The sequence below is a fragment of the Pseudoliparis swirei genome, chromosome 7, assembly GCF_029220125.1.
Source record: "Pseudoliparis swirei isolate HS2019 ecotype Mariana Trench chromosome 7, NWPU_hadal_v1, whole genome shotgun sequence".
Lineage (NCBI taxonomy): Eukaryota > Metazoa > Chordata > Actinopteri > Perciformes > Liparidae > Pseudoliparis > Pseudoliparis swirei.
The window spans coordinates 7,261,694-7,284,197 of NC_079394.1; the positions used below are offsets into that span (position 1 = coordinate 7,261,694).

The 22,504-nt window shown below is 42.2% G+C and overlaps 3 protein-coding genes across 3 annotated transcripts; 1 reads left to right on the plus strand and 2 right to left on the minus strand.

Moving 5' to 3' along the window:
• Positions 1–402: 402 nt before the first annotated feature.
• Positions 403–11,290, plus strand: adamts13 (ADAM metallopeptidase with thrombospondin type 1 motif, 13). The gene is made up of 29 exons (XM_056419206.1): positions 403–547; positions 842–896; positions 998–1,131; positions 2,213–2,296; positions 2,496–2,620; positions 2,716–2,862; positions 3,617–3,751; positions 4,004–4,154; positions 4,260–4,364; positions 4,486–4,637; positions 4,771–4,834; positions 5,126–5,252; positions 5,345–5,493; positions 5,589–5,709; positions 5,806–5,886; positions 5,970–6,151; positions 6,303–6,459; positions 6,943–7,072; positions 7,180–7,359; positions 7,446–7,644; positions 7,717–7,819; positions 7,898–8,027; positions 8,193–8,372; positions 8,456–8,660; positions 9,262–9,532; positions 9,617–9,760; positions 9,833–10,012; positions 10,748–10,923; positions 11,022–11,290. The coding sequence occupies exons 1-29, from the start codon at positions 440–442 to the stop codon at positions 11,175–11,177; spliced, it is 4,131 nt and encodes a 1,376-aa protein (XP_056275181.1). The 5' UTR covers positions 403–439; the 3' UTR covers positions 11,178–11,290.
• On the minus strand, positions 11,288–16,587 carry zgc:154046 (Carnitine O-acetyltransferase-like). The gene is made up of 14 exons (XM_056419207.1): positions 16,478–16,587; positions 15,081–15,350; positions 14,844–14,962; positions 14,244–14,297; positions 13,997–14,162; positions 13,721–13,895; positions 13,380–13,558; positions 13,202–13,302; positions 12,998–13,117; positions 12,786–12,908; positions 12,346–12,481; positions 12,204–12,266; positions 11,969–12,106; positions 11,288–11,861 (listed from the first exon to the last, which is right to left on the minus strand). Exons 1-14 carry the CDS (start codon positions 16,502–16,504, stop codon positions 11,646–11,648), a joined length of 1,887 nt encoding a protein of 628 aa, XP_056275182.1. The 5' UTR covers positions 16,505–16,587; the 3' UTR covers positions 11,288–11,645.
• Positions 16,588–16,987: 400 nt separating this feature from the next.
• On the minus strand, positions 16,988–18,457 carry LOC130196864 (immediate early response gene 5-like protein). Its single transcript, XM_056419251.1, has one exon. It carries the CDS (start codon positions 18,333–18,335, stop codon positions 17,457–17,459), a length of 879 nt encoding a protein of 292 aa, XP_056275226.1. The 5' UTR covers positions 18,336–18,457; the 3' UTR covers positions 16,988–17,456.
• Between the last annotated feature and the right edge of the window lie 4,047 nt (positions 18,458–22,504).

Consider the following 22,504-nt stretch of genomic DNA (forward strand, 5'->3'; position numbering starts at 1 on the left):
CAGCTTTTTATATAGTCCAACCAAAGGATCATGTCTGCCCTCTGAAGGCCAACGCAGGAAACGGCACACAACACTATTTCTGATATTGTGGCTTAATGTAGCAGTGGATGATTAAATATAAATAGGGCTTTTATTTGAAGGTGGATTTTGGATACTAAATAAAGAATACAGCTGTGATCGCTATCATATCATCAAATCAAGTTGTAAACATAACAAGTCTGACGGATTGTAATAGTGTTCGTTGTGCGGTGATGAAATGCAAGAACATACACATTAGACATAGTAGAAAAAAAGAAAACCCAATAATCAATGAGATCTGTCCTCTTGGTCACTAAGTAGCAAATGACGTATGCCCGCCATCAGCTTTGTCCCTATGTTTACATAAGCATGTGTTACTCATAGCCTCTGAGCTGGGCTCTGTCCTGAAGAGGAGGATCGCATGTTGTCCGACGCACAGGAAGAGGGAAACATGTTTTTTACGACCCTGCTCTGTCTGCTGTTACTGCGGCCTGGCTTCGCCGCTCTAATGAACTCTCCATTGGACGAGGTAGGTGGAAATCTGTGGGTGAACAGGAGCGCTGCGGTTCGAGCTTCCACTGCTCGGGACTTCTGCAAAGTACATTGAACTCTTCAACTTTAAACTGTTTATCATGCTGTGAAAACCCCCAGCTGTCACAACTGGGTTTACACGACTGTCACATTTTTTTTTTTTAAGCTGTAAAATAGTTACTTGTCTTCTAAATTTGGTGACACAGGTTTAAAGCTGTATTTAAAAAAAAAAAAATGCAATAAAAATGGTGCTTAAAAATAACCCAAAACAAACGTGTGTGTCCTCTTAAAGCATTTTCATCACTCCCCCAGTCAAAGAGACGTCGTTTCATCTCCGGATGCCTCAGGTATTTCTCTTTGGCTGAACTGTAAAAGAGTTTTAAGACCATAATGTAGTGACTGTGTTCTCTCTGTGATACGGTAACTGCGGGTGTCTCCTTGTTCACAGGGAATGGCCGGCTGCGTCGCTGGGCGCTGATGCCTGACATCACACACCTGGAGCTGCTGGTGGTGGTCGGGCCTGATGTCCAGCAGGTCCACAAGCAGGACACGGAACGATACATCCTCACCAACCTCAACATTGTAAGACTGAGCACAACAGCCTTTACTTTCTATCGATCGACGTTTCTGTGCCTCAAATACAGTAGATGTACGGGGACATGTACTGGAACCACAGCAGGAAAAAATACAAAAATATACTTGTGTAAAAAATGGAAAATACCATTTCAAATGTACTTTTTTAGGTTTATGCTCCTGCCCTACTTGTTTAAAGGATAAACAAATAATTATACCTACTAAATCAAAGAATGTATTTACACTACAAAGCTAAGTGGTTTACCATGTCAACTTGTAGTTTACACATCACACCAGAACTCGTCTGTGCAAACCAACAAGATTTTCCTTTTCTGCAGACCCAGCATGCACCTGTTGGCCACGTATAAATTGTGTGTTTGAATTAGGTCAGGCATGCTGACTGGGTGGATCAAGTGATTAATTTAGATTGATGAACAGGATAGATGCAACATGTTGTTTTGTTTATTTCAACTATGCCGAGGTACAAACCTTGACCCATAATGACATAATTAGGCCTATTGATCATGCTATTCTAATTGTTGTGTTGTTCAAAAGCTGCGTTGCCCCTGAACACTGAGCGAGTTTTTCATTCTGCTCGCCCGGTGCAGCGTGTCCTCTCCTGAGCTCTGGCCTCATGCGGCTGCAGACAAATCTGCAGCTTTCCTTTTATCTTATATCTATATGTTTCATGCTCAAACAGTTTGACAGGACTTTTCCATGTGACACTCTGTAACCTATGAAATAGGTAGCAAAGTTCAACACTTGAGATAAAAAAAGAAAAAAAAGAAATCCTTGCGTAAATGTGAAAAAAACCCTACTTTGTCTCAGCAAAGAGAATACAAGTGATTTGTTACTTCCACCGATGAGTAGAACAAACCGAAGCCAACACTATTTATGCCACTGTTAGGCTGAACGATGAGCAATAAATTAAATGATGAAGATAAGATGGGGGAAATAATCCATTCAGGTGTTGAAGTGTTTACATAGCCAGATGTTGAGAGTGCCCTGCAATACTATAGTCGCATTACACTCTGAACAACCTGCTGAAATACTGTGTATTCATCTGACTTTTATTCCAATTTCCACCCAGGCCTCAGAGCTGTTGAGAGACACGGCCCTGGGTGCCAATATGAGGGTGCACCTGGTCCGCATGATCATCCTGTCGGAGCCCGAGGTAACTGGCTCCCTGTTATAAGTCCGATGAATCGACTCGTAACGGAACAGATTTCAGAAGTAGTAGCTACATATAGCTCCAACATGTGTACCATTCATGTTATCCAGACTGACATTAAGTCCGAGCAATGTCCATACATTCTGTGTCTTTATGTTTTATTATCACCACCTTTCTTTTGTTATTGTGGCCGCTCTTCTAGCCAGAGATCCAAATGTCTCCCGACATCACCGCCTCCCTCAGAAGTGTGTGTGACTGGGGCCGAAGGATTAACCCCTCCAACGACACAGACCCACTCCACGCTGATCTTCTGTTATACATTACACGGTGTGTTGCGTGTAGCTGGTTGCATTGCGGGTCGATTTTTTTCTCTTGATAATTTACGAAACCACGCTTTACCATACGTCTACCATCACCAACAGGTATGACCTCGTGTTGCCCGATGGCAACAGTCTGGTCCGGGGTGTAGCGCAGCTGGGTGGTGCTTGCTCCAGTGAGTGGAGCTGTGTGATAACAGAGGACACAGGCTTTGACCTGGGGATCACCATCACTCATGAGATTGGCCACAGGTAAAGCAGAGTCACACACAGGGTCAGCAGGGAATCTGCAGTATCTCTAATATATGTTTTAAAGTTACATCACAGCTAATAAACCGCATTGGGTGACATTCTCTTTTTGAAGGTCTGCAATTTCAAAAAGTATTTCCAAGAATTTCCTCCATAGAAGAATGGAACTTGGCATTAATTGTAAGGAATGAGGGGACAGTATTCAATTGGTACGTTTTCAATTAATGTAATCAACATAATTGCTGCCTTAACGCGGTCAGTCTTTAAATCAGTTTAGAACAAGTTAGATAACCATGCAACAAGGTAATGTTTGACCACAGGCAAGCATACAATTAAAGATATACAGTATGTCCAATAATGTATATATACGATGAATTCATTATTATTTAGTTTTTCCTTTGAGGAAATTGCGAATGTCTTTATAATTAGTGTACTAGTTAATATAAGTGTGTTTTAATTTAGAAAATTACAGACCCAATATGTAATTGCATTGTGCAATTTAATGCAGCTTTGTTGAAAGAATATAATGAATCCCTTTGAGTCCTCCGCTGTAGATCAGTAACAGTACCGGACCCCGTTTGGCAGACAGTTTTAATATAGCAGGTCCTGAGAGTTCAGATGGAGGTAACATGCATCCACTGCAAACTGGGACGAATACTGCATTGGTATTCTTTCATGATAAAAGCATCTCAATGGAAATGTTTCAAGAATTCTTACAATAAAGTAAATTCAACATGTTCCATTTTCTTTCACCCAGTTTTGGACTCAACCATGACGGAGTCGGAAACACCTGCAGCAGGAGTGGCTTCATAATGGCCTCTGATGGCGGCTACAACAGTGTGGATCTGACCTGGTCTCCCTGCAGCAGACAGGAGCTGCTCACATTCTTCAGGTGGGCCAACAAGTTCAGAGCAGCTGTGCTCATTCACCATGCAGACCTGGGTCTCATTTAAAAGTCATAGCTTAACATCAGCTTGCTTAAACTGATTGCATTGTCACATTTTCACAAAGTAATATTTGCTTTTGATTGAAAATTCATTGAGGTATACAGGAACTCTCAGTGCTCACACTGTGAGTAGTTTAGAAACAAACCTGCCAGAGCCTGGACATAATCATGAGATGTCACGTGTACTCGCGTTCCCAGTGACGGTGAAGCTGAGTGTGTGAAGGACCTGCCAGCACTGGGAGGCTCCCTACAAGACTGGAAGCCTGGTCTGTATTACGGAGTTGATGACCAGTGCCGTATCGCTTTTGGTAGCACTGCAAGAGCCTGTTCTTTCACCAATCCTGACCTGGTTAGTCACCTGTACTAGCAGCGTGATACCACCAGGTGGCATTCCACATCAAAAATGCACACCACCACCCAATTTTAAGTCATTTGTTGTCTTCTTTTCCATCAGCCAGCTTGTCGTGTCCTGTCCTGTCACATTAACCCCGACGATAACAGCTCCTGCAAACGCCTCCTGGTCCCACTGCTGGACGGGACAGAGTGTGCACCTAATCAGGTACTGCTCTGTTCTTAGTGAGTCACTTTGGTGCAATCCTTCCCCCATTGAACTGTTGAGTGTCCTTTACTCAAAGCAGGCCCAAGCGTGTTTGTTCATGAGGTGCATTCCTCTCCTCCAGTGGTGTCTGAAGGGGCGCTGCGTGTCCTTAGATGAGCTCAGCTCTTCTGTGGTGGTGCACGGCTACTGGTCCAACTGGTCCGAGTTCTCCCCTTGCTCACGGACATGTGGCGGGGGAGTCGCTCACCGCACACGGAAATGCAATAACCCAAGGTAACAAATGTGATGCGAGCATCAGTCATAGTCCGAGCTGGAGATCCTGTGAACGTGTACTTTTTGCGATGTTGATGTTTCAAAGTGAACATCTTCGAGATATTCTGAAAGTGCATCATGTCTAATTTTTCAGACCTGCTTTTGGTGGAAATGATTGCGAGGGATCGGATATTGAGGCTGGACTTTGTCATCAGCAAGTACGTTCTGACTATTTACATTGGGCCTCCACTTAGTAGGTCCATACTATTGACTCAGTGGATCACTGTCCCCAGAACCCTCCCACTGTTTGTTGACCTTGTATTGGCAGTTTGCACCGTGTGCCCCATGACAAGTCTCCAGAAACACAAGTAGTGATGGGACAACTTGGGGAATTAGATGCAAAGAAGTCATTGAGCTTTGGTCAAAGTAAGCCACGAATACCTTCTTCGTGGTTTGGGGGTTGAAGAGGCAAAAAGCGTGTCTTTGTCTTCCCACACATGTTGTTGCAGCCGTGTGAGCTCACCCAGCTGGATTTCATGGCAGAGCAGTGTTCCCAAACAGACCGCCAACCCCTCTACCTGCTACCAAACACCGCCACCTTCTACACCTGGATCCCCGCTATAGGCTTTGCACAAGGTGGGCTGAGGTTTTATTTTTCGTTTATGCAAAGAAGCAAAACTTTGATCTCGATCATTTGTTTGTCTGTGAACTCTTCTCATCATAACCAGGGGATGAGCAGTGCAGATATATGTGCCAGTCAAAAGGAGAGAACTTCATAGTGAGCCGTGGCTCTCAGTTTGTCGATGGTACTCGCTGCGAGTCCGACAGCCCGCCTCCCTTTGGCTCCACAGCTGCTTGTCTTCGGGGGAAATGCCAGGTAAAGAAGACCGAGCGGATGACGAAGCAGACGGGATCGTACTCCTTCACACTCGGCCTAACAGCTTTTTAAATGCACTGTTTGTCTCTGATCAGCTGTTTGGCTGTGATGGTGTGCTGCGCTCTGGGAAAGTGATGGATGTGTGTGGGGTGTGTGGTGGAGATGCATCCTCCTGCAGTTTGACCTCTGACTCCTACACTGGCGGTCAGGCCAGAGGTATAGCAGACAACAGTGTGTAATTAATGAACACATTCACTCGTCATTTTTTACTCATTTAAGGAAGACGTTTTTTCTTATTTCTGTCTGATTCAGAGTACACCCCATTCCTGTCTCTGCCAGTGAATGCCACGCAGGTTCATATTGTCAACAGCGCACCTCTCTTCACTCACATGGGTGAGGTCATCACTTTTCAAGAGATTTCTACAACTAAATGAACGAGTACTAAAACTTGTTGTGTTTGGCGGTTATGTCCCCAGCGGTTTTGGTTGGGGATCGGTACATAGTGTCCGGGATGGACAACATGGCCCTGACGATGACCCACCCCTCCCCACTGGATGATAACCACCTGGAGTACCACCTCCACCTGACCCCTGACCTTTTGCCCGAGATGGAGGAGCTGCTGCTGCCAGGACCGCTGTTAGAAGAAATACACGTGCAGGTCAGGAGAGAAAAACATTCATTTTGAGAAATTATTAGATTAATTCAAGAAGTGAAGATTTAAAAACTTTAACTTTAACTACTTTTAGGAACAAATACTAATTAAAATGGGAAAAACTGTGTGATCAACATCTGAGTGTTTGTCTCTGAAGGTCTATCGCAAATATGGAAAAGAATACGGAGAGAAAACTAATCCAAAAATTAGCTACCACTTCTATGTACCTATCAGAAACAGCGACTTGACAGACGTCTCGTCCTACGGAAAATGGGCTGTCTTCACAACACCGTGCTCTGTCTCCTGTGGATCCGGTAACTAACTGTTAACCACGAGTCATATTGAAAAGCACCAAAAGAAAACCAGCATAATAATGTATTTAATGATAGATGTCATTATAAATTCACAGGCTGATTGCACATTATAGTCCTCGCTCCCTTGTTTTAGGAGCCAATGGGTTTTTTACAAATGAGATGAGGCATTTGTATGATAATGTGCAGCAACATTGACCTTTTTGAGCAAGCTTTTATCCCATACTTACAGTGTCTGTCTCTTATAAGGACAGGCCGTGTGCAATATGCCAAGTGAATTTGTGATTGTTCTCTTCGCACACGTTTTCAGAGGCAAATACCATAAAATGTCAACTGAACTGATTAACTAAATGGATCCATACAGTAGAACAAAAGCAAAAAATATTAAACATGTTGGGTTTAAAAAAAACACCCCAAATCTCACTCACTTCATTGAAGGTGTTCATTAAGTATTACTTGCTCTCGACACATTAACTTTCTGAACAGGTGTACAGCAGCAGGTGTATGTCTGTGTCGATGAAGACACCAAAAACCATTTGGAGGAACACAATTGTGAAACACCTCCTCCGCCCCTAATGCCCAACAACACCTGTCAGCTGCCCCCCTGTCCCCCCAGGTTTGGTTCATACTCAACGCTGTTTTGTTTCCTTCCTTCTGTACTGACGCACACGCACACACAGCTCAGCACAAATGGTTCTACATTAATAATTTACTGTGTTACAGCTGGGATGCGGGCACGTTTGGGTCTTGTAGTGCCTCCTGCGGGGGAGGAGAGCGCGTGCGTCCTGTAAGATGTGTTCGAATACACGGAGCCGATGTGGTAAAGGTTTCAAATTCTGAATGCCCAACTGACACGGCTCCAAACACTGTTGACAAATGTAACCTGCAGCACTGTCCTGCGAGGTATGACGCCCACACTGGAATGACGATCATTACTTTCATGGGTCAAATATTCAAAAGCAAAGAAATCCATTCATGTGCGTTTCCAGATGGCGAGCGTCGGAGCCAGGCGAGTGTTCGGCAGTGTGCGGCCCGGGAGAAGCTAAACGCGGCGTGTCATGTGTCCGGCCAGAAGATGGTCAAGATGTTGAAGTGGATCAACGAGTTTGTTCTTTGCAGATCAAACCGACTGATTCGGTGCCCTGTGTGGTGGATGTGTGTCCCATCGGATGGCAATCGAAGGGAGAGGTAAAGTAGAAAAGGACGAAGGTTTCTCTCTTCTTTGAAAAGAAGTGTCTGAACATTGTCTTTCTTCGCCAGGAAAAACAGGTGCTAAAGTCTGGTGTGTCGCCACGCTCTAAACAGGCTCCTGTGTATGTCTGGAGTCCTGTTATCAGCCAGTGCTCCAGGACCTGTGGCAATGGTAAGTGAAACATGTCCTCGCCTTCACTCAGAAACAGGCTCATCACATGAGGTCAACAAAGTGTGATCCTTTGTGTAGGAACCCTGCTGGTGTGGTTCTCCTGCGTGGACCACCAGTCCAGACTCAGGTTGACGGACATCCACTGTGATGCTTCTACCAAACCTCCTCCTCAGTCTGAGACCTGCAACACATCTCCCTGTCCCCCCATGTGAGACACTCGACTTGCACTTCACATCCACATGCAGTATTCATGTCTAATACAAAGACGGGATTCTCATATTCGTCTTCAGGATGGAGTCGGCTGTGTATGCATTGCAGAGAAATGATGTTTAAAAATAGGACAGCAGCAAAGTAATTTTTTTGTAACAACCAGGTGGCGCTCTAAGCAAGGAGTCTGCAGTGTGACATGTGGAGGAGGGGTGGCCAACAGGGTGCTGTACTGTGCTGTGGAAACAGAAGGGGAGGAGGAGGAGGTGGTGGAGGATTCAGAGTGCAGTGAGTTTCCCAAACCCACAGCGGTGGTTTCATGTAACGGCCACAGCTGCCCAGCAAGGTGACTCTTGACACAACGGCACACGTCGAAAATGAATGTTCTTTTGCAACGGTCAAATTATTAAAATACTGTAATCGCTTCAGGTGGAAGACGTTCGGCGCATCGCCCTGCTCGGCGTCCTGTGATTTGGGTGTCGCTCAGAGGACTGTGTCTTGCGTCCAATTTGTCCTCGGCACCGAGAGAGCGGTGCCGGAGGAAAGCTGCTCTGCAGCTGTGAAACCGGCCACCACGGTGCCCTGCCTGGTGCGGGTCTGCACCTTCAGATGGGAGGTGAAACCATGGAGCCAGGTACACGGGCCGGGCTGCGACGACTAGATTGGACTCGTGGTTAAACAATCAATTGATCAATCATCAAGCAAATCGACACAAAATGAATGGGGAACTTTTTTGAGAATCTATTAATTTGTCTATAGGCATTTTATACATAATGTGATTATCTTCATATTAAATCAACATTGAAAATAATCACCAGTTGCAGCGCTGCGTAGGATAAAGAGTTAATAATAGAAGATACGAACAAAGCCAAATGAGTGTCACACACTTTCATTGTTATGTAATTATGTGTTACTTATTACCATCGTCAATATTGAGTCAATCGGCCTTCTTTTAAAGGGCCATGCGAGACTTTTCAAATCAGTCTGCAGAAAAACTGCATTGCTGTGCGATGATATTGTAACACCAACTGATATTCATGTGTGAAAATAATTGAAAATGAATTGCTAACTGGAATTTTCAACAAATACTTGAATAGCTTCCTATTATATAAATGCTCTTGCAAACACAGTGATTTGGCTCTTTATGAGCTATTTCCCTCCCAGGACACACAACTCCTCTTGTTCCCAGTCATGTGCATGTGACTCAGGTTTATTTTGATATCTTGCTGATCCAGTGCTCGGAACCGTGTGGATACGGGATCCAGTCCAGAGCCGTGTCCTGCATGGGCCCCTCTAAGCCGGAGCCCCTCAGCCCTCTGTTTTGTATGCACATGCCGAAACCCATCACCATCCAGGGCTGCTCTTTGGGCGGCTGCGTTCTGCCCACCTCAGAGGGCACCACTAACGTTACGCCACAGCACCCATTGGACCCTCTTTCTCCAAGTCCAACCAAGCAAATACCCGTTCCACAGGCCACTCCAACAAGCACCCCAACATCTGAACCCAGTTAGTACATAGAACCTACCCATGCTCAGTGAGCGCTGCAGGCAGCCTGCAGGAATATGATGTCAGTGTCTGCTTTGGCCCCAGGTGCATGTGGACAGCTTCTCTTGGAGGAATCGGGCACGGTGGATTTGAAAGACGTGACCGGCCGCTGCCTGGTATCCATAGGTCGACCCCTTGATGAGATCATTCATATTAAAGTGGAATCTGGCTCTTTGAACTGCAAAAAAAGTAAGTTTGGAAATGTGCAACGTCGTGACTATTGCAGCTCAATAAAACACCTGTCACTCTATGTTTTTACAGAAGAGTACATCGCATTTTTTGACCGCCTAGCATTGGTGAGGAAGTGCGAGCAGATCGTGGGCAGTGAACTGACAACCAGAACCAACGTCCTGCTGGTGCGCCAAAGAATGTTCACCCCCGGGAATGGAGTTGTGTTTACCTACAAGTCACAGAAGAACCTGAAGAAGAGCCTCCACCAGGGTAAGAGGGCTTGTGTTTCCTTGTGGTCCAAATGGCCGACATGAACTTTATCTCCAAAGATGAGGAGGAAGCGTGACTTGCTCTTTGGAATGGTTGCAGCTATAAGTCCATGAAGCCCAATGTTGCAACATAAAGGTAGAGAGAGAGAGAGGTAGAGAGAGAGAGAGAGCGGTGTAGAGGTAGAGAGAGGTGTAGAGAGAGAGAGACAGGTAGAGAGAGGGGTGGATAGAGGTAGAGGTAGAGAGAGAGGTAGAGAGGTGTAGAGAGAGAGAGGGAGGGAGGTAGAGGTGTAGAGAGAGAGAGAGAGGTAGAGAGAGAGAGGTAGAGGTAGAGAGAGAGGTAGAGGTAGAGAGGTAGAGAGAGAGAGGTAGAGGTAGAGAGAGAGATGTAGAGGTAGAGGTAGAGAGGTAGAGGTAGAGAGGTTGAGAGAGAGGTGGAGAGAGGTAGAGAGAGAGGTAGAGAGAGAGATTGTCGTAACAATATATAATACAGCTGCAACCGTTTGTATTCTACTGTGCTTTGATTGTTTCCTCTCACTTCCCATATGAACTATGAATTGTTTTAGCACTTTAAACTGCTTAAGAAGAATGAGCATCTGACACAATCTGGACAAAGAGTTACATCTTTGAGCTTCTCAGATGTAATACTCACTGCCTGGCCGTTGGATTGCATTTCACTTGACAGGTGTTCTTGATATTTCGTTGAGATGAAATGTTTTATGGCTTTGCCCCACAGATTGTGATGTTCAGCTGTTTCCCCCCACTGGTGTCTTTGATAATCCAACCACATCCAACACTAACCACACCTGTCGAGTGCTCATCAACGCCCCTCCCTCAGTCAAGATCAGAATCCAAGCGCTACACGTAGGACCGGTCTTCAACGCCACCAACTCCCAGTCGACGTTCATCATGGTGCGGACATCTTTTGTTTGCTATCGTTTCAAAATGGTTTGTTTTTATGTCATAGTGTAATAACGACTGCACTGTTTTGCCTTGTGTTACTTATTCAGATCCGGGACGTGGATGTCTTGAAAACCAACGTGTTTCAAGGCCGACAGATGTTTCAGTGGCAGTCCTCTGGAAATATGGCTGAAATTGAATTTCATGGAGACTACCTGCATTCCAAAGGGAGCTTCAGAGCCGAATATTCCTTTTTTCGTCTTTGATAACAAATATTTTGAACATATTTCCACATTTCTTTAAAAATTGTATTTTGTTTTGTTTTCATTCCTGCGTGGCTATTATTTTTGACCCAAAATAAATAACAAACAAAACCAAAGCTCTCAAAATCTTTTAGTCACGCGAGGACAGTGTTATTTTGAAGACTTCACCAGGGACTTGTAAAGTATAAATTATATACTATGACAATCAAATAATTATATTAAATTAAATAGGTAGCTATAACACAATGTATTAAAATATAGAACTTCTATTATAAAGAATTGCCTCTCATCACAAAGGCAGTCACGCATTGCTCTTCCCACAACCCTCTGATGGCAGGTTCCCCCTCGGCCCCGGCACGCTCGGCACAGCGTGGCAATCTGCCAACGACTTCGCCGCACTGGATCAGCTCCGGCTCCGGCTCGCGCGCAGCCCGCCAGGACAAAAGCACCATGCCAGGCTCCAGTGTGGGATCACTGCTCGGCCGTAGCCGGGTCTTCCAGGAGAGCTCTCATGTCCAACAGAGCATCCTCTACAGCCTGGGAAAACTTGGCGGCGTTCGTCTCTTCACAGCTGTTGAAGGCCGTGATGGCGATGTTGATGTGCTCATCCATGGGATTGTAACACACTCCATAGCCATCTGGCACCATTGGACCGAAGCACATCACACAGTCTGTCTTGGAGCCAACCTGGACACGGAGACGGGAAAGATGAGGGCGCGCAAACACATTTTGACCACAAACAATTATTTGCTCAGTAATAATAGACTGTTGATTTTTCTTGGGTACAGATGTACCTGGCTGGTGGAGAGATTAAAATGCTGAGCCACGGCAAACGAGGTATCCATGAATATCTCCGGCATGGAGGTCAGCTCATCGATACTCAGCATCTTCAGTCCAAGGAGGTGTCGGTCTATGGCTTGTCCATGAATTGTCTGAAATTAAGTTGAATGTGAATGTGTAGAGATTTCATGAATCAGATGTGGAATAAAAAAAACGTTGACCTTTATGCCGATAAACTCCAACTCTCACATTGTACATGTTCTCCTTGTGGGTCCTAACGGCCACCCGCAGCAGCGCCAGCCTCTCTGCGTTCTGTTGACAGTATTTTCTGTTCAGTCGGACGGCTTTTTATTGAATACATTTATTATGAATTCTGGTGTTTTAACAGTACCTGTTTAGCTGGGTCTTGCATTGCCTGGACAAATTTAAATGAGTCTGTAGTAGTTGCACGAATTGCGTCTGTTCGCCCATATTGAAACATTCGTAACGATGCGCTCTCATAGGTAGAGCAGCAAATATTATACATCCTGGGATGAAAGAAATAAGACACAGAATATAGGATATAATACAGTCAAAGAAGACATATCATGCTCAGTTTCATGTTCATACCTGCAGTATATTTGGGGGTTCTACTAGAACATGATGATATGCTTTAAATGGTCAAAAGTACATTATTTGTCTCATACTGCTTAATATTTATGTATTCTGTTTTAGTGCCTGTCTTATTGAACCCCTGAAGCACTGAAAATGTGAGTTTCTCATGATATGCCCCTTTAATATCCATGTCCAGCATCATTTGAAATGCATTGACAGCAAAAAGTGATTTCTTACCTGAAGTAGGCCAGTTGAAGAGCCATTTGCACAAAGGCATCTGGACTCAGCTTGTGTTGTTTGGGGGTTTTTCTTCCAAAATGAGAAAACATAAGCACCTTCACATCTAAGTCATGAACCATCCTGAGGAAACAAAAAAAAGAGTGAGTTCAACAAAATGACTGACACCAACGATGAGACAATCAAAATGATCAGAGCTGCACTTTACATACATGTTCATATTCTGTTTGGCTTTCTCAATGTCTCTCTTGATCTCAGGTGTGATGATAAAACGCAGTTTCATCGGCATGGGCAGCGGAACCATGGGAGTGCGAACTATTTCAACTCTCGACCTATTGAGAACAAACAAAACATTTAGTCCATTCGAGTACGTTTCGAAAAGGCGGACACTCATCCAGGAATTGAGAGAAACTTACATGTATCTAACAACGAAATCAATGAGGAACACAATGGGAGGGCCCTCAGCGGGTGCATGTTCATACACTAGTCCACTTGTGCCGTCTTCACCGACAATGAACTGAGGAGGAATGACAAGCACATTCAAATGCTCAACCCACCACATTGTGAACGTAAAGTCATTTGTCTCACACTCACCTGTAGAGTCTTGTCGAACCAGCGGTTGCCGCTGTTCCAGCGAGCTCCTCCTCCATGCAGCATCTGGGCGGCCACACGGCTGGGATACAGCTCGTCGGACACCCGCGGCATCGGAGCGTCCAGACAAACCGTGAAGATGCTTTTCTGGATGGCACGGACTGACTCCTTATTTGTTCTTTCTGAGGAGGAGGATAACAACCCACTGCAAGATAAACATTTCCCCGAAACATATTTTCTCTCAAACACTCGCCCGGATTCTACGACTTGATCTATTCTCAATAAGATAATAAATCTATCGAAACACAGCGTTTCTTGAAAGTTTTGGTTCCCGCTCTGCTCACCCTTAATCAGATTGTTGTAGGCTTTTCCCCAGGTGTTGCGGTGCTGTGACGTGAGGATGCCAATTGGCTCCTTGTTCGTCTGCAAAGAGGAGTTCCAGATCTTCTCCAACTGCATGTAAATCTGGTCCACGGTCAGCGGGGAGCCGTCGCTGTGGTACACATCCAAGACAAAGAACTGGGGAGGAAAGACCAGGTCAGGTTAGTTCAGCCATAGTGATGCGGATACTGCAACATGTGTTACAAGATGGAGAAGAACAGCAGTGCCATCGAGAGTACCTGGAAGTTGTGGACCACAGTGATATGAGTGAGAAGTGTTTTCCCAGTGGTGTGATTAACAACAGTGTCTCTCTTTGGACCAGGGATTCGACAGGAGGAGAGGATCTTGTAATACTGGTCCATGCACAGCGGCTTCCCACTCAGGTACTCGACAGGCAGGGTATCACTGTGACACATCACCTGTATATTATACATCTGCAGTTTTGTAAATCAACAGAAAGTAATTGGGGGTTTCAGGCAAACTCACGTGTCAATCATTTGTTTGAACTCCAAAACTGCTGCAATCAGCTTGGCAGCAAACCTGCAGGGGAACACGCCATTGTGTTGTTGACCAACATGTGGTGATTCTGAACATCAAATATCAGCCGTTAGCTCTGAATGGAGACATTCACAAGTAAATGTCACTCCATATGACCTACTAGTGACCTGTTAAGCGTCTTTGAGTACTATGAAAAGCGCTATAGAAATGTTATGTATTATTATTATAGTGTCACTGGCTGACAACTTGTGAGCCTTCTGTACCTGGCTCCTCTTAAACTCTGTCTTTCGCTTCCCTGAAGCTTTTAATCTTGGGCCTCCATGTTCCATAGGTCACAGTAGTCAAAAACAGCTGAGCAATGCTATGAGTGTCTCAAGAGCTTTAAATAGCCAGCATGTGGTGGCAGTCCTGCGCGAAGGTCGGCTTGAAACTCCAGTTTCATATGAGCTTGTTTACACTGTAAATCCACACACTGTAAATTCATTTCTGTAAAACTTTATTAGTGTGCTTAGAATTGGACAATTTGATTCGTTTAATGAGACGAACAGCGTAGTCACGGTGGTTTTACAGCGGATCCTTGTTCCTCACCTCATCTGTCCTTGTCGATCGTGGAAGTGCATGCGAGGCAGGACAACCCCAGGGCTGGTGTAGACCGCCACCGGCATACGGCAGTCTAGATAGGCTGACTGCATCCACCATTCGGACAACTAAAAAAGCAGTAGTCAGAAAGCAGGATATCAAATGTTTTGCTATAGTTCTCCATTGCTGGTTTGGACTACAGGCCGACAAACAAAAAGATTCAGCTAAATACACCCGGATATCTACCCAGTTGTCTGTCTTGCTCGCCCGTCGCTCCAGGCCTTTCTGCAGCCTTTCCCCAACACCACCCGTGAGGAACTCCTTCACCAGCTCCCGGGTGTATTCCAGCTCCTCCTCGCTGACGATGGGCTCCAGAGAGGCCAGGTATCGCTCACATGTCTGCTTCAAGGGCGGCACAGGCAGCTTAGGTAAACCCTCCTGGTGCATCATGGACCTCTCTGGGATCTGGGTTACTGGTCTGGCCAGGCGGCATGGTTTCACCATGCCAGGCCGCAGCTGGAAGACACAAACTCAATGAGCACAAACTCTCCTTTTCCATTATTGTCACAACTGCTCTTTGTTCAAATATGTTTGGCTGACCACTTGGCCACACTGTAGACTTTCTGCCTTTATATGAAAGTCAAAGTGTGTAGTGATAATCTATCTCGTTGAACCGTAAGATGAATTGGTGTTGACTGACGCGGCCTCATGAATCCAGGTGTCAACATGCTGTAAACTATCAGATGCATGCGATGAAAGCCTCGAGAAGTAAACGACTCAATGGTTTCAAGTTAGAAGAGGATTAAGTGTTGTGAACAACTTTTCTAATTGTTTTTAAAAAGGCATATCCTTTACACTGACGTGAAAACTGACACCAAAACAACTTTAAAACAGCCAAACTATTTCTTTGGAGCCAGGGGTGTCCTCTCGACCAGGTTATAAATAGAGTATTGACACATTTGAACCTTTGAAATGGCAGCTCAAACCAAACACAAGAGAGCAAGCTGCATCAGCCTGACTCTGTATACCCACATGTCGGTCACCAACCGTATCTGCTATATTGATGATCATATTCCGATCAGATGTATACATGTGTGTTTATAAACTAAGTAAGAGTGGAAATACGGAGGCATTCAGAAATAATTAATTAAATAATTCAGATTAATGGGCATCGTTTTAATTTGTGCCAAATCTCTGGGTATACAATGACGAACTTCCGGTAGACGCTTTTCAAAATAAAACCACTGTGCCGTGCTTTGCAGCGTTGTTGTGTTTGAACACGTTATGCCAACAATGGATATAAATAGAGAGAGAGAGATAACACTGAAGCGGACTCTGTCGCAACTAAAACCATGACGGCTACGCCACAAGTCAAAGCAGCGTTATGCTGTCGGCTAACGTGACGCTAGGTCGGCCAACATTACGCATCACGCCTGAATTGCACTTTAAATCAACACTATTCCGTAACAAGTGTCGTACCAGAGAAAGTGGACAGCAAACCGTAGTGAAACACGAGTTATATAGTTTAACTTATACTGTCACCCACCGCCACTCAGTCCGATGCCGTCAAACCAAACCTTAACGTTGCTGCGTTTGTTGACACGCGCTTTAAATGCGTGTCTGCTGCAAAGCAATCGACTCACCGCGGCCTTGATAAAAACACCCAACATCGTGTCAGACAGAAGCGGTGAAGTCTTTGGCTGTCCCGGGAGTATAGCTGGGAGACCCTCGGGCAGTCATGTCTCAAGGACAAGCTGGCTGAGTATTCAGAGACCCGCCCCCCTCGGACCCGCCGAGACAACAGAGCTCTCCACTAAAAGTCCTGTTTATTTTTATTTTTTAAAAGTGCAGTTCGTTACGCGCGGTCATGCCATATTAAAAATATTGTACACAAATAAATGTTAGCAATTATAAGTTGCCTTATTTCATCGTTGTTTTTATTTTAGCAGGAGGGGGGGGGGCATTACTCCATAAGTACCCTTTATGTGTATCTTCTAGTAGTCAATGCAGTGTCATACATTACAGGTAGCTTGTGTGATTCCCCACACGTCTGGTAAATTGATAGCAGTGGAAAAAAAACACAAGGTCATTTGAACCCTAAGCCTCGTCTATCATACACGTACTCTTGTTCACACACAACACAGGAGTCAAAGTCGAGATTTAAAGCCAATGCATCAGTGTTTTTTTTAAATGATGTTAGTTTTATTGATTAATAAAATAATAAAAATGAAATAAATAATACATTTACAGAATGATATTCTGCGTTGAGATGGTGCACGAGGCTGCACAGATCTTTACTGACCACGTGATGGAGCTCGTCCAACGTCTTTCCCAGAGAAACAGCGTTAACTCATTTCTTCAGGAGATAGGCTTGAAACAAACTTCAGTACCCCCAAATGAATCACCGGAAAATAAGGTTTAAATGAAAGGTACAATTCATGTATACCGTGTGAACAAATAATATCAATTGGCACGAAAAATGTTACAGAAATTAACATGATTGCTCAATAACATCACATTTCAACAACATTTTTTCAATAACAGAGGAGTTATCTGCAGTCGTGTCATGGTTTATTTGAAAGCAATAATAAAAAACAATACAAACAAAAACAATCATACAAATCAAAAAGCTTCAATTGCTCTGGTCCATCCATTGCCTGCTAACAGTGTATGTTTTAAACAAATTGTTTGAGCGGCGAATATTTGCTCAAGGTCCGTTTGCTGCCAACTCACAAACTCAGATAGTCCACCTGAACCCAACACTGAGATCAGGTTGGAGATGTTTGTGCTGTCCAACTGGTCCGAGTCTGAATGTAAATCATCCTCAGTCCTCATCCGTTTACATGGCAGTGGCCCAAAGTCTGACAAATAAAACTCTGGATCAACAATATGATAACTTGTGTCCATCTTCCGCTTCTTAGTGTAGCACTGCGCGCCCTGCGGCTGTTTAGACTGCGCGCAACAGTCTGAGTGGAAGTATCCATTCGTGACAGTAGTCACCACATGCGTGTCCAAGTCCAGGACAGTCTTTTGGTTGGCTTGTAGGTTTGGGATAGGTAACTCCCAGGATGATTTGTCTGCACAACTCCAACAGGATTCGGAAACCATGAGGTCGGAGTCACTTGGTGAAAGCATTGCGCAGGCAGATGCGTCTTGGTGCGCCACTTCGGCGGGCTGGCCGTTGGGCTGGTGCGCTCCGCAGTGCCAAGTGTCCGACTCAGCCCCAGTAAAGTTGCAGTAGAAGTCATCGGACAACTCCGTTAAGCTCCCATTCAATTCAAAATATTCTTGCCTTTCACGGACTGCCGCTACATCCTCGTATTGATGCGTCCTTTGCGTTTGCGGCAAGTTTTTGCTCATATAAAACTGCCTGGCGTTTCTCAGTACGTATGTTACGAGTAAGTTCTTGTGGAGCTTGATGCCTCCTCTCTGCGTCCTGGAGCTTTGGATTTTCCTCAAAGAAATGGAGATCAGATTCTGTGCTTCTAATGCACACTCCATCCTCAACCGGGCCACCGGTTCTTTGCTCTCAGCCTCTCAAATCGGTTGTTTCTTCACTGAAGAAATATGTCTTTAGTTGAGATTCCTACTTGATTCGCGTAGACTGTGTCCATAGCGCTCCATGTCTTCCCAGTAAGGGCATGGATTTGCAACTCTCATCTTTCCTTGCCACGCCCTCACATAGACGTTGTCCAATGAGAGGGAGGCGGTGCTTCTGTTATACGCAAATATCACTCCAAGCCTCAATCAGAATGCACGTAGGAGCGGACATGCTGCATTTCACTAAATGTGTTCTGGGCTTTTTAAATCACAGTGCTGACAGAAATCACCACAATTACTCTCCATGTAGAAAAGAGCAGAGTGGAATTGAATAGAAAAAGAGGAGTGGGACAGAATAGATAGAACATAGTTAGTAATTGCAGTATAGAATATAATAGAGGGTAATCTAATAGATTGGAAAATAATATGGTAAATAACTAACTGAACACAATAGAACATATGAGAGAGTAACAGAACAAATACGATCAGAATATCGCATATCAAGTGTTTAAGAGTGGACTGGAATATTTTAAAAAACAGAATAGAAACAGAGGAGTCGTGTAAAATATATAGTTAATAGAAGTAGAGAGTAACAAAAAGAGATAGCACACAGTAGTTGGTGGAATTTAATAGAGAAGAGAGTGACATAATCTAATAAAATGGCATTGTGAGTAACAAATATAGAAAAGAACATGGTAGTAATGTAATAGACAGAAGAAAACATCCAACAGCATATTGGCATAGAGTAAAATAACATATACAAAATAATAGAATATAATCTACAATAGTAGGAGGAATAAGAATAGAAAATAGTAAGAACAGAATGGAATAGAAGGTTGTGGACAGTAATAGACTAGAATAGCACATAATAGAAATTGAAATGGATATAATAAAGTAATAGAATAGAACATAAGTAATAGAAACAAACAGGATAGAGAGTCATATAATAGAATACATTAGTAAGTACAATAATAGAATACAGTAGAGAATCACATAATAGAAAATAACTAAATAGAGAGTAAAGAGGATACAACAGATCAAACAGGATATACATTTAATAGAATAGAAAAGTAGTACCAACATAGTGAGTGATAGCATAGCACAGAGTTATAGAATAGAAAATGCAGTATTAAGTACTAGAATGGAATTGATAAAGACCAGTAAAGGGTTGTACAATAAATTAGACCAGACCAAAACAACAATATTAGTGATAAAGTTGATTGGAGTATAACAAAAGATAATGAAAAGAGAGAAGTATAATATTGCAGTTAGTAAATATAATAGAAAATAAGAGTATGAGAGAGATAGCAGATATATAACTAGTTTTTAATAACAATAACATATATAGAACACAGTAGAGTGACATAATAGAATACTAATTACTTGAGAGTATTATAAGAAAATAAACTAAAAAGCATTAAAGTAGAAAAGATTAGAACATACTTATAATCGGATAGAGATCAATAGAATAGAACATACTAGTATAATCGTATAGAGAGCAATAGAAAAGAAGATACTAGAGTATTATTGGATAGAGAGCAATAGAATAGAACATACTAGTATAATCGGATAGAGATTAATAGAATGGAACATACTAGTATAATCGGATACAGAGCAATATAATAGAATATACTAGAGTATAATCGTATAGAGAGCAATAGAATAGAACATACTAGAGTATAATCGTATAGAGAGCAATGGAATAGAACATACTAGTAAAATCGTATAGAGAGCAATGGAATAGAACATCCTAGTATAATCGGATAGAGAGCAATAGAATAGAACATACTAGTATAATCGAATAGAGCGCAATAGAATAGAACATACTAGTATAATCGGATAGAGAGCAATATAATAGAATATACTAGAGTATAATCGTATAGAGAGCAATGGAATAGAACATACTAGTATAATCGGTTAGAGAGCAAGAGAATAGAACATCCTAGTATAATCGGATAGAGAGCAATAGAATAGAACATACTAGTATAATCGAATAGAGCGCAATAGAATAGAACATACTAGTATAATCGGTTAGAGAGCAATAGAATAGAACATCCTAGTATAATCGAATAGAGCGCAATATAATAGAACATACTAGTATAATCGAATAGAGCGCAATATAATAGAACATACTAGAGTATAATCGTATAGAGAGCAATGGAATAGAACATACTAGTATAATCGGTTAGAGAGCAATATAATAGAATATACTAGAGTATAATCGTATAGAGAGCAATGGAATAGAACATACTAGAGTATAATCGTATAGAGAGCAATGGAATAGAACATACTAGTATAATCGGTTAGAGAGCAAGAGAATAGAACATCCTAGTATAATCGGATAGAGAGCAATATAATAGAACATACTAGTATAATCGGATAGAGAGCAATAGAATAGAACATACTCGGATAGAAAGCAATATAATAGAACATACTAGTATAATCGGATAGAGAGCAATAGAATAGAACATACTCGGATAGAAAGCAATATAATAGAACATACTAGTATAATCGGATAGAGAGCAATAGAATAGAACATACTCGGATAGAGAGCAATACAATAGAACATACCAGAGAGGGACAGGCTAGAATAGAATATATAACTGTCTGTAACATAATTGAACACATTAGAGAGCAATATAACACACAATAATAATAAAGAATAGATCTGAGAAGAATATAGAAGTAAAAACAATAGAATAGAGTAAATTATAAGTGACAGATTATAAAAGAAAATGTTTTAGCGTAATCGGATTAAAAATAATATAATATCATGATATCGGAACACCAGAGAGTAATTGAGTAAAATTAAACTAAATACATAATAGAACATACAAGATAGTAATAACATGAATATAATATTGAGTATTAGAATTGATTAAAACACAATATAGGGAGTTGTAGAATGTAACAGATAGGGAAATACAATATCATATGGAGCAATAGAATAGAGTATAAATATAATAGAAAAGGAAGCAATTGAATAGAGTGAAGAGTAATATAATAGAGTAGCACGTTATAGAATATAATAGATAATATAAAGTATGAGAGAGAATAGAATAGAATAATAGAAAAGAACAAATTAGATTAATTAGTAGGATATGATATAACAGAGAGTAATACAACAGCATACAACAGAAAATACAAGATAAAGTAATATACTATATACACCATAGAGTGATATGACATAGTTAAATAGAATATAGCAAAGAGTAACCAGTAGAGCAGAAAAGAACAGACATTAGCAGAGATAAATACAATGGAAGAGTAGTAGAGAGTTATAGAGTAGATTTGACTAGAATACAATTCTATCAAAGAGAGAGAGGGAGAGCCAGGGAAGGAGGGAGAATAGAAGATAGAAGCTTAGAGATATAATATGGTTAGTAATAACGATAGAATAGAATATAGAGAGTTACAGAATAAAATAGAATATCACTGGGAGTGATATAATAGAACAGAACATAATCGAGAAATATAGAATGGAAACAAAGTACAGAGTAGTGGAGAATAGAATAGCATAGAGAACATAGTTGAATAGAATAGTAAAGAGTAATCAATAGAGCAGAATAGAACATAGCACATTAAAGAGATTTAGAACATAATTTAATAAAAAGTAATGGAATAGACTAGCAGAGAGTAATAAAATAGCATAGAATATTACACTTATTAATAGACTTATTTTTGAAGAAGTAAATGTAATACAAATAAGCTTCTCAGAGCCATAAATGAAAGAACGACCAAATAAAATATGTCACTGGCATACTCTAAAACGCGAAGGATACAAATGTATAAAGAACGGAGAATCAAGAAACCAGTGGAAAGGCAAACTGAAAATGGTAGGTTTGGATTGCACTCTAAGAAGCACACTGTAAACCTAACCCCAAAATAGAACAGAAAGAGGAGAACTCTGGAGAAAACAATGTTCACTTCTACACAATACTATACAAGTATGTACAATATCCTACTATACTACTGTGTTATACTATTCTGCACTGTACTGTACTATACCCATTTATAAAACAAATATGTCCTCAAAAGCCAAATCACATAGGCTATGTACATAATAAATATATTTAATCAACACACACAGAGTTGATTATGATTTTACTGTTTGGACATGAAAATGATAT